A 12,186-nucleotide genomic window follows, 5' to 3' on the forward strand; every position below is an offset into this window, starting at 1 on the left:
TGGGTTCTATTGGGCACTCTGCCTTTGTTGGGCTAAGCCTCACGGGCCTTTGTAGTGATCCGGACATAATTGGTTTCTTTTAAATTGGAGGATTCGTGAGCAATTGCTCGATGGGGTGCCCGATCAAGAGATCGAAGTTTCGGAAGTCGAACATATGAAAAATTAAGAATTATTTCGACGTCTTCGTGTCTAACAGACATGTTCTGTAAAATCACATATGCTTACAGAACTTCTCCAGAAAATTAAAAATGATATAGAGAAAGTTAAAAATGATATAGAGAACTTCTCCATCGATAACGGGGGTAAAGGTAGAAGAAAAAAAAAGAAAAAAAATATGAGGACAACTAGATAAGAAGAAAGATAACATAACTGTTCCCCAATAATGACGCCAGAAAATTTGTCAGGTATTTTAACGCCACGAATAAATCCACAAGTGCATAGATACTGTTGTACCTTTCACCTCAGAGTATTTCACCTCAGAGTATTTCTAGAGTTATCGAATACACAGGGAATGTGTGTGCACTCTCTTCTATTCTAGTGGACACACCAAAATAGGTAGAAGAGTAGAGATGATTTTCTAAGATAGCACTATAGTTGAGTTAAAGAATTGGCTACATGCACCATTTGTTTTGATGAGATTTAAGAATTAACGATCGTTTTTTTCACTAGATAAATAATAATGGGATAGGTAAAATTGATAAATATTTTTTTTGCCTTGAAGTAGTCGTTATTGTTTCGCGGGTAAAGTCCATTTTTGGCCATCGAACTATTACCCGAGTTTGGTTTTGGTCATCGAACTCCAAAACCGGGTATCCTTGACCACTCAACTCTCAAAACCGTTCATTTTTAGCCATCGGACGGTTTTGGTGGGTGGTTTTGTTGATGTGGACACCACGTGGCGGTGGGGCCCACATGTCAGCTTAATTTTTTTCTCTCTCTTGTTTCTCTCTTTCTTCCCCGCTCTCTCTCTTCCCCGCTCTCTCTCCCCGGCGGCGCCGCCCTCCCTGGCTCCCTGCCCGTCCCCACCTCTCTCTCCAAGGCCATCGCGCGCGGAGCAGAAGCCCGCGGGCAGGGGAGCTCTGCGCCGCCGCGGCCTTGGGCGGGCGAGCACCGCCGCGGCCCGTGGGCAGGGGAGTTCTGCTGGCGGGCCTCCTCCCCAACTCAACTGCAGGGGTGGCGGGGCGCGGCCGCGGCCCCGGCGGTCTGGCGAGAGCACAGCGAACGCGCCCCGGCAGCCGCGCGGTTGATCGGAGGCGGCTGGCGAGCGGCGGCGGCCCTTCGCTCCCTCTGTAGGCGGCGGCGGCGGGTCCCCTGGTCGAGGATGCGGGCGACAGCGAGTGGCGGGCGAGGCGAGCGTGGCGAGGGCCTGCAGGGCCCCCACTCCGCCGGCCTCGCCTTGCTCTGTGTGGCCGCGGCGCCGGCGAGCGCAGGCGGAACACAGCCGCGGGAGGGAGTAGGCGGAGCACGGCGCGCGCGGGGGCCCGCGGGACGGCGGCGAGTGCGCGGCTCGGCGTCGAGTGCGCGGCTCGGCGTCGAGCGAGTGGCGGCAGGCGGAGCTTGACGCGGCTCCGTCCTCGGCGTCGCCATGAGCCAGAGCTGCCGGCCGGGTGAGCTGGAGAGGCGTGTGCGGGAAGGGCGGCGGCCGACGCAGGGTCAGCAGAGTTGAATAGGAGAGAGGAGAGGTAGAGGGAGAGAGAAAGAGGAGAGAGGAGGGAGAGGAGGGGCTGACAGGTGGGTCCCACCGCCACGTGGCGTCCAACTTAGCAAAACCACCCAGCAAAACAGCTCGATGGCCAAACATGAACGGTTTTGAGAGTTAGATGGCTGCGGATGTCCGGTTTTAGAGTTGCATTGCCAAATCCGGACACAGTTGATAGTTGGATGGTCAAAAATAGACTTTACTCTTGTTTCGCTTGTGACGGTATTCGTCTATTGAACGGTGCAGCTAGCCAGCTAATGTGGCAATGTCACATCGTTTTTTTTTTTGACTGTCGCATCGTGTGTTCATGCAGCATGCAACCAAGCAAGTTTCTGTATAAGTCACGCGACACAGCAAAGAGTGCTTCAGCAATTACAACTTTGTTATGAATAGCAGTACAGTGTCTCCAAACTATCTCGCCAACGGGAACAGCATACAGCCGCTACATAATACCAGCTCATCAAAACGCCGGCGAAAACCAACAGCTCGCTTCTGACAAAAAAGAATTACTTCCGCATAGGCACTAAATATGGAGTAAGTTTGCTCTTTTCCATTATTCAAAAAAATTGTGGTATCGATTTTTCTGAGAATGTTGAGGTCCGCTCCTCCTTTAGGACTATGCAGCAGCCAACTTCAACTCCTCTTGGTCTTCAAGATTCAGAACATGGAGCAGCTTTGGCCAAGATTCAGGGATCCCTCCAGGCAAGTCAAATTCCAAGAGCTTCCCCTGCTCCCTGTAGAAACCCTCCACAGGTTGACTCTGAAAGTTCAGAAGAAGAAAAAAACAAATGTTAAGAATAAAAGGCCTGAATTCAGTAAGTTCCAACACGCCTGTGAGAGCAGTGCTGTTATATGAAACAAAGTCAAGAAAATGCAAAGTATATCTCTTTCAGAACCAAATGGAACATGCTAAAACAAGGAAACACAAGATCTTCTCTTATGCAAGCCAATGACTCTACAGATATCTATTATACAGGTTTGAACATCTCATACAGCAGAATGTTTCAGGTTGCAAAAAATAATTTTTACACAAGCACTGTGATCGAGCTATGGATACACCACAAAACACAAAACAACAAAGATCTAAAGGCCTCAAATTGCAAAGTATACCTACCAAACCAGAACTGAATATTCACGGTTTAATGATAATAAAGTTGTGTATATTTTGTGAATGAGCAAGTATGAAACTATGAATCGAAAAACAGAACCATACCATGTCATTATAGATCCGAAGCCGATTTCTGACCACTTCTTCAGTATCATCAGCTCGGGTGATCATCTTCGACATGCAGTTATTTGGGGGTAATAATGGTGCCATGTAGATTGCTGGTAATCCGTTTTCACCCTTAACATCAATGCAGGCCACATTGAAGTTCTTTCCACACTGGCTGCAAATCCTCCTACCAAGGCACTTTTCTACTAAGACATCTTCCCTCAGTTTTAGATTAACAACCATATCGATGTCCGTAACTCCATCAAGAATTTCCTGAAAGGGGAGAGGGAATAGTTCAGACTACAGTAATCAAATGCATGACATTTTATCTTGCATAAGTCCTGCTAATGACACATTACACCAGTATCAATGAGTTCAAATTGCACCATAGCAATAATGGCTGCAAATGTGTTTAAATTTGTATCAGAAGGTACTACTCCATTCATTTTCAGTAGGCATATTAGGATTTTAAAAAGTAGAAGTTCAAAAAAAAAAATTTGATCAACAATTAGTCAAAGTTATATGCGCTTAGTGCGTGAAAGTTATACGATCAACACGCTACTAAAAACGAACAGACGGAATATGACTAACAATCCTGCAAGAAACGTAACAGAACATTTCTCTTTACAGCAGCAGACATACAGTCACAAGCATTTTACTTGGAAAAAAAAATAGCACAAAGGAGTCATGCGAATTGTGAACATGCCTCTGGATATATTACTACAGATAGAGGGTGGCAGCCAACTTTTCCATCTAAAAGAATGCAGTGGCAGCCAACTTTTCCATCTAAAAGAATGCAGACTATCACAGTGACACCGAGTATGTCTTTGCATAACCAAGCAGCAGGAAAACATTGGGCATTCAAAGAATCAAGAGTAATCAGAACAATTAAGTTAAATTGTTACTAAAAGGACCAATAAGAAGGAATTGTTCATGGCCCAGTAAAAGGTTCTCACCGCTTGTTTTACTGTACGTGGAAAACCATCAAGAATAAATCCAGACTCTCCCCGGTCTTCTCCTTTCTTAAGCCTTTTGGACAATAGATTGATAATGATCTCATCAGAAACCAATTTCCCCTGGTTAACAATTTCAGCAAGCTGCAAGAGAAAAGCCAACCAAATCATTTCCAAAGTAAGAAAAGAGGGGATAACCATATAACAGCCAATACATGCTTGCAATCAGTGACATATGAATTGACCAATATATGGCAAAGTAGTGAATGGATAAGCACCAGGGTGAGTATTTAAAATCAAGTAGCTAGCATGAATTGAACACAGCAAATTTAGGGTAAAAAGTAGACACACACTTGCAGCTGCACGCCTGAACCGTAACTTTAAGCACTAAGGAAAGGTTCTTTCCTGAATTGCTATTGTCCTCCAACCAGAATGCAAAAACGAACAATAATGTGTAACATTGGCGCAAATCACTAAATACTATTGCATTACCCACCAGGCAAGCAACTACAAACGCTCAACAGATCTATCTAGACGTGTTATTATTCGTAAGGCGTTTGACGTCCCAACACAAAATAAGGTTCAGACACAGAAACACTATTGAGCTCATGACTTTGCATTTATCTTGTTAGACTCAATGAACAATAACTAGGCAAGTTGAATTCCAGCAGTGCCGTTCAGATCCAACACCGATTTCACTACCCCTCGATCTGGAAACCATCTATTATATACTTTTTAAAAAGCATTTCCCGGTTCAAAAGGCAAAGATCTAACGCCACTTGGCGACAATTGTGCTGATCCGCACTAACGGGCCCAAAGTAGCCCCAAATCTCCACTGATATAAGCTCAAGTAGTCAAGCCTGTGAAGCTGATCCACTCTACTAGAACGAAATCTAGATCGGCGCAGCGCATAACAGGCTGATGTGGACTCTCTGAGAGACGGAGAGGCTGCTCGGTGTCACCTGCGCAGCAAGGGGCCCGGTGGATGCGAGCTCGTCGCGAACAAGGTTCCCCGTGGCGATGTGGGGCACGCCGAGGAGGCGCGAGAGGCGGCTCGCGTAGGTGCCCTTGCCCACGCCGGGGCAGCCCAGGAACACCCACTGCACGTTCCGCTCCGCCGCGAACGGGAGCCCCTTCGGCGCCGCCGCTGCGGGAGGCGCCTGCTCCGCCGCCAGCGACCCCATGCGCCTCCTCGCCGCCGCCGTCGCCGCGCCACCGGAGGCGGCTGCCCGGAGGAGCCTCTGCATGGCCGCCATGGGATAGAGCGGAGGCGGCGGGCGGGGTTTAGGGTTCGGCCTCGCCCGTTTCGGCTAGCGACTGAGATGCGACGGGGGGAGGAGATGGGATGGGAGAGGCTTGGAGAAGAAGGTGGGCGAGGTCGCGGCGGGAGGCGTGGAACGTGTCTACGCTGAGCCGGTGGGTCGATCGGTCCCACTGGGATGCGGCGGGTCCATGGCGCGCCGGCGTGTGGTGGTCGAAAGCCAGAGGTCCGCGCTGCAACGTCAGGGCCCACGCGCCAGTGGGCCATTTGCTTCGCATCTCGCGCTGCGACCCCGGAGAATATTCCTCTCGCGGGCCCGTTTCACGGCATGGCTCAAATCGGAAGGTGTCGTGTCGAGTAGGGAAGACGGTGCATGCAACATTGAGATCGTAGCCTCCTTCAACGGTCGTGGCAGTTGGTTCGTTTATCGTTGTTGAGACGTAGCAGCCAGGTCGGTCGGTCACCTTTGCGTTCATTTCCCGCCTGGTCCGCTGCGCCCGGATCCACTTCGTCAATTCGGCCGATAGTTACCGCATTGCCTGGACAGACGACGGCCCGATCCATGAAGAGTAGTGGTCCCATACAGATACTGAGATACAGTCAGTAGAAGCACACGCGATATGAAGCGATGATAATCTGTGTGGTGCAGAGCTGCGCGAGTCGGCTCGCATCTAGCGTGGCACGCACGCACACACCACGCGCTGCGCATCATAAGAGATGTATGTATGATTGGAATGAAGGACTATATATATGTATATATATATATATGTATATATATATATATTTCTGTGTTTATAATTGCTATACTGGAAGCAGCCAAAACGCCTTTGAGGATAGCTTCGGAAGATCGTTTCAAGGATGGTAATAGCATACTCTAAGGGTGTTTTCCGCTATGTTGAATATATGGATTGCGTCTGGTCCAGTCCAGTAGACGCAGTTCGGCTCCAATGCAAACCTGGTAGCAGGACACCATCCTCCGCCATAACCCGACCACAGCAAGGCTCGATCGCCGATATCATCGACCTTGACGAACCGTTGCCCTACCAAGTCTATCTTGCAAACAGTGATCCCACTGATGTTTAGTGCGCCGTCTTCGTAGTAATCGTGGAACACAAACAACTTGTAGGGTTCCTCGTCTAGCTCGAAAGAACAAGTTTCGGCACTACCGAACCGTCTTGGCACGCCCTGCATCTTGATGATCTGGGTGACCGGGCTCGGGTTGAACTCGATGACACCATACCCAACAGCTACAATATCAAAGTAAAACTTGCCTTTACATGATGTGAGATGGGTTATGACTCTCTTCTTCCAAACCAATCCTTCGATGTCGTATTGCTGGCTCCCCACGTCGTAGTCGTGCCTGATCCACTCACGCATCACTACTAGAAAATCGGCTTAAGGCACTGGTTGCAAGGAGCCTTTGGTATCGGTTTTTTGAACCGGTACCCCCAAAATGGTACCAAAGGCTGAGCTTTTAGTACTGAGTACAACAACCGGTGCCTAAGCCTTCAAAATTCACGCAAAATATTCTTTTTGGTTGGGACTTGAACTCGCGACCTCAAGTCTCGCACGTTGCTCCTTTACCATCTCAGCTGCACAGTTGTTCTAATCGAGAAGGAGATATTTTCCTTTTAAAATAACCAATGTATGAGCCTAAGGTACCGGTTGGTGGTACCACCCGGTAGCTAAGGCTCCTAAGTTACCGGTTGTTAATACCAACCGGTACCTAAAGCTCGTCTATAGGTACCGGTTGGTGGTACCATCCGGTACTAATATAAAAGTTATCACCCGGTACCTACGGAGAGCCTTAGGTACCGGTTGATAACACCAACCGGTACGTAAGGCTCATTCATAAATTCCATCCACCCCAAAATTACCGGTATGGAGATGAACTGGTACTACTTTTGAGGTGTACTTAAGACTTATTTTCTAGTAGTGTACGGACAAAGAATCACCACTATGCACCCAGCTGTGCTGGTAGGCTTGTCGGACAGAGCACACTGGAATCCCGTCGGCAAGGGGTGAGGAAAGTCTGGCAGCTCGATCCTGTTCAGAGTCCGAGGGTTGTGAAGGAAAGTGCAGGGATTGTTTAGATCTGAAGAAGAGTAGAGCATCCACCCTTGTTTCCACGTGTGGGCAAAGCTCATGGCCGTGCCTCCCAGCGGCAGCAAATCGCACGTGAGGCGGTCGCCTTTGGAGTCCAGTAGTGAAATCCCCAGGCACTGACGATCTTGATCATCGGGTACCTTGATCTCGTCGGGATGGAGGACGAGGCAGGGCCCCAGAGGCACCGGCGCAAGATGGCTCCACGACATTGCGTACTTTTTGATTGGTTTATTTGGAAAGATGATCGAGCGAGCGTCTGTTAAATAGGAGTGGCTCCGAAAACTAAGGTTTAGTTTCTTGCATTGCGGCGTCTGTTAAATAGGAGTGGATGTGGTGCTGATGGATCGATCGGAGTAGCTACGCTACGTACGAGTCATTATCGGAACCCAGAGTGGAACACGACCCGGACAACAGTCTGCTAGCTATAGAATATAATTTAGAGAACGCGGAGAGGAAAAAAAAATTCAAAACCTTCATCATTACTAAACAGAGCGATGCAATTAAAAAAAAGAGACACACAGCCAATCATTAATAAAGTTAATGCTGTCTCGGCCAATCATTTCCGTGCCAAGCTTAGCAGTTAGCATCAAGCCTACACCAAGCATTACAAACATGTTCGAAACGAAAAGCAGCCTCTTTTAGCCGGAAGACACAGCTAGTAACCAGTGGTGGAGTCAACAAAAATTCCCGGACTAAGACACAGCTAATAACTAGTGGCGGAAGTCAGCAAAAAATAGCGATAGAGATGGCGAGCGGTGGCGTCCCTGCCTCCACGTTTGGAATCGCCTTCCGCGATCCTCCAGTTACCCGTCCCCAGGGCCTTCCTCAACCTGAGATGAATTTACTTGTTCACAACAAATAGGCTTTGAACTGGAGTGGGGAATGCATTACCTATTGGGCCCATGACGCTCCCAAATAGTGGGCTATTGCTCGATAGATGAAAGGAAAAATCTAAACTACGACAAGTCGCGCGCCAGCACGAGTGCGCGACCATGCCGGCCCACTTCTGGCCTACGCCCGCAGCCCAACAACTCTCGTACCAGACCGTCCTATATTTTGATCTGCACGCCTGTGGCTCAACATCCCCACTACCCCGCGTGATGCTTTGGTCTGCCAGGACTAGGATGCACCCACTGACAAAGCGCAGGCAACTTGCTCCCAAATGGATTCCCCCTCCTGAAGCTTTCTTTAAGTTTAATGTTGATGGTGCGATAGCACGATCTGGAGATAAGGGAGCCGTTGGTGTAATTTGCAGAGACAGCAAAGGGAACTATGTTGCTGCTAGTGTTGTGGTTATTAATGGTCTTGTTGATCCACCTTCTTTGGAAGCATTGGCGTGCAATGAAGCAACTTCCTTGGCTCTTGATATGGGTGTGGGCAATTGTGTAATAGCTTCAGATGGTTTGGAGGTGATCATGAATATTCAGAAGCAAAATTTGTGTGCATATGCTGCCATCCTGAATGAAATCAAAGCTCGAAACAATTTATTTCAGAAAGTAGTATTTAAGCATGAGGGTAGAAACTCTAACAATGAGGCTCATGTTCTCGCTAAAAGTGTTTGTAAGTTGGCACCAGGGAGATATGTGTGGCTTCTTGGTTGTCCAGAAATATTTCATGTACCTCAAAACATTGTGAATAATTAAGAGTCTACCTTCCTCTAAAAAAAAAAGAAAACCAACTTTTTATATGAGAAGCTATCTAAAAAATACTTTATCTACTTCATATTACCTCCTTTTCGAGAACCGATTGCACCAATATGTTCTACGCGACGAGACGAACAAAACTAGACCCCACTTGCATACGTTTTCATGATGTTTTACACTAGTTGCAACTTATGTGATGACTTGATCTCTTTGCTCTAGCAACTTACGTGTATAGCGTTTTGCTACAGTAACAACTTATGTATATAATGAGTATTGTTTTTGTATCAACTCTTGTACGTGAGTGTATGATCGATTTTATTAGTAGTAACTTGCATCATATATCTTATATATGAGACAACTCATGTGTATAATAGATATTTTTATAGCAACCTTTTAATTTTATAGCAGTTTGTATATAAATTTATATGTACAATAATTTGCTCTTTTTTACTACTTATTTGTATGACATATTATGTTTGTGACAACTCACGTATATGACCAATTTTAGTTTATGACAACTTATGTTCACAACAAATTATACTATTGTACCAACTTTGTTTTTGTAACAAGTTACAAATATTTTTTATAACTATTATGTTATATGTGTGGTAACTTATATCTTACATACATGACAACTCATGTGCATAATAGATTCTATTTTTGTAGAACCTTTTATTTTAGTATATAACAACTTTTATTGTTATGACAATTTATATGTAAACTCGATACTCCCTCTGTCCCAGAATATAGCTAGCTTTAGCATTTTTCAGACAGATTATGGAAGAAGGTGAAAAGACTCAATTGCCCTTGGTTTAATACCAGAATGTGCTAGCAACAATCACGCGCTAATTGATATGTGTGTGATGGTATCATGCATGGCTCCATATCTGACGCAACACACCTTCCTAATGGCTCCATATCCGACACAGCAAACCTCCCTAATATCATCTGACCTGCTAAACATGCACGTATTTGGTCCATATCTGCCAAACAGGCATGCACGCAATTAACGCCAGCTGGCCAGTGAATAATCATGCCGCCACAATTCATTACCCCCAAAAGTGGGGAGATAGAGGATGAGGGGTATTTTGGGCAGTTTATATGTCCTAGGTGGGTTTGGAACTCCAGAAGTTGTTATATTTGGGACAAATTTTGAACGCTTAAAATAGCTATATTCCGGGACGGAGGGAGTACTTACTCTTTTTTTAACTACTTATATGTATTATTTTGTGACTGTGACAACTTATGTACAAATTTTGTTTATGACAACTTATGTTTATAATAGATTACGTTTTTGTGGCAACTTTATTTTTGTGATAATTCATAAAACTTTTTATGATAACTTTTATCTTATGTGTAGCAACTTATATCTTATATATATGGCAACTTATGTGTATGAAACTTTATATTTTTGTGGCAACTTATGTATATAACATATATTAACTTGCTATTAGTGCAAAACATCTTTAAAATATATGCAAGTGGGATCTAGTTTTGACCGTCTCATCGTGCAGAATACAACAGTGCAATCGGTATTCAAAACAAAGCTCGAACGAATGAGATAAAACATTTTTTAGAAATTTATTTCATACTAAAAAAGTTACTATAGTATTAGAGCGTAGAAGGGAAGCTAAACATAGTTTTAGCAGTATAATACTGACCGTGGAAGGAAAAGAGGCCGCGCGCTCCCCGCACGACCCGTCCTTTAACATCGTACAAGACACACGCCAGTAGGGGTTGAGGACATATACATTTCAGTATCTGCTCAGCTTACACGGACTAGGGGGTGTTGCGCGATTGGCTTCTGCGTGACCGATCGCGCGTTATCCCAGTCCTAGATGAAAGGGGTCTCAAAATTTTTGCAGTGTTGGGGTGCCCTCCTAGCGCCCGCCCACCCCCGGTTTCTAACGTCATATTAGGTTGTCTCAAGTCAAATTTAACAAAAATTTTACCAAATTTATAGAAAAAAGTAATAACACTTTTAATACTAAATTTGTTTTATTGGATCCACCATAAAATATATGTTTATAATGCATAGGTCGGATAGTATAGTTGTTGCTATACTTTTCTATATGGTCAAAGTTAGTCAAGTTTCACTTAGGACAAACCTAATATGGCATGTAAATAAAAACGGAGGCAGTAATACTGATTGCCAAGCCTTACGGCTACCCGGGTACTCCCTCTGTCCCGCAAAAAGTGTAGTTTTAGAAAATTTTAGACACATTACTCGTTCAAAGAAATAACTTTGTTACCTTAATTATTTCTACCAATTGTGATTGAAAACCGTGTTGTTTATTTGATTTTTTAATCCTCAATGAATGTATATGCATTGGAACTACAATATCCGCTAAATATTTGATTGTCTCTATGCGTTTTTCTATGCAATACTTTCTTGCTACTTGGTAGTACTTTAAATTTTTTTTTTTACTTTCTCTTCACTTAAGGTGCAATGATTACATCTTTATAAGAGTATATACGTAATTTTATACTAACAGTGATCTATTCCCTCAAACTTTGGAACTGCACTTCTTTTGGGATTAAGGATTAGCTACCGCCTACTCCAGCCAGACTGGTATCCTGAGTCCCTTCGTCCTATAAGCTGGAGTCCTATACGGCACACCCGCTCCACAGCTTGTCGACTGCCCTGCCCCCAACGGCTGGGCGGCAGTGCCATTGTTGTCTTGACCTGGCGCGTCCCTTGACCAGACGGGCAGAAGACTAGACCTGCTGATGAAGTGGAGAGCCGCTCTGCCATCTGCTTGTTGTATGTATATTTTCCCAAATATCTAACCTTAAATTTTCTTTACTACAATCTAAATTGTTAGCTTGTTGATCCCGGTGAAGAATCACCACTACGCACCCAGCGTTGGTGGGATTGTCGGACAGAGCACACTGGAATACCCTCGGTAAGGGGTGAGAAAAGTCTGGCAGCTCGATTCTGTTCGGAGTCCGAGGGTTCACGGTCGTGAAGGAAGGTGCAGGGATTGTTTTGATGTGAAGAAGAGTAGAGCATCCACCCTTGTTCCCACGTGCGGGCAAAGCTCATGGCCACGCCTACGGCCTACCAGCAGCCAAACAGGGAAGACGGTGCATGCAACGTTGAGATCGTAGCCTTTAAACGTGTCGTTCTAGCAGCCACGTTCTAGAACGCACACAACACGCTTCACTGCGCGTCGTAGCATTTGGGGATGAAAGCCGATCAAATTTTACTATTATTAATTGGAGTCTCTTTTTGAAGCCTCCAGATGAAACCACCTAGGATACTAAGTGGACAGTCTAAAAAAATAAAAAAATTCTACAAATTCTCACAA

General features: G+C 45.5%; 1 protein-coding gene across 1 annotated transcript; it reads right to left on the reverse strand.

Annotated features, from left to right (window-relative positions):
- Positions 1–2,014: 2,014 nt before the first annotated feature.
- Positions 2,015–5,221, reverse strand: LOC120647433 (probable adenylate kinase 1, chloroplastic). The gene is made up of 4 exons (XM_039924225.1): positions 4,828–5,221; positions 3,869–4,009; positions 2,913–3,185; positions 2,015–2,459 (listed from the first exon to the last, which is right to left on the reverse strand). The coding sequence occupies exons 1-4, from the start codon at positions 5,119–5,121 to the stop codon at positions 2,316–2,318; spliced, it is 852 nt and encodes a 283-aa protein (XP_039780159.1). The 5' UTR covers positions 5,122–5,221; the 3' UTR covers positions 2,015–2,315.
- Positions 5,222–12,186: the final 6,965 nt, after the last annotated feature.

This window comes from Panicum virgatum, chromosome 9K (genome assembly GCF_016808335.1).
Source record: "Panicum virgatum strain AP13 chromosome 9K, P.virgatum_v5, whole genome shotgun sequence".
In the NCBI taxonomy this organism is placed as follows: domain Eukaryota; kingdom Viridiplantae; phylum Streptophyta; class Magnoliopsida; order Poales; family Poaceae; genus Panicum; species Panicum virgatum.

Bases quoted from the DNA above. Each gene is read 5' to 3' on its own strand.
- LOC120647433 (XM_039924225.1), bottom strand. From the start codon at position 5,121: ATGGCGGCCATGCAGAGGCTCCTCCGGGCAGCCGCCTCCGGTGGCGCG. The intron at 4,010-4,827 runs GTGACACCGAGC...TTTCTCTTGCAG, and splicing joins CCGGGCCCCTTGCTGCGCAG to CTTGCTGAAATTGTTAACCA. The intron at 3,186-3,868 runs GTGAGAACCTTT...CTCCCCTTTCAG, and splicing joins CACGTACAGTAAAACAAGCG to GAAATTCTTGATGGAGTTAC.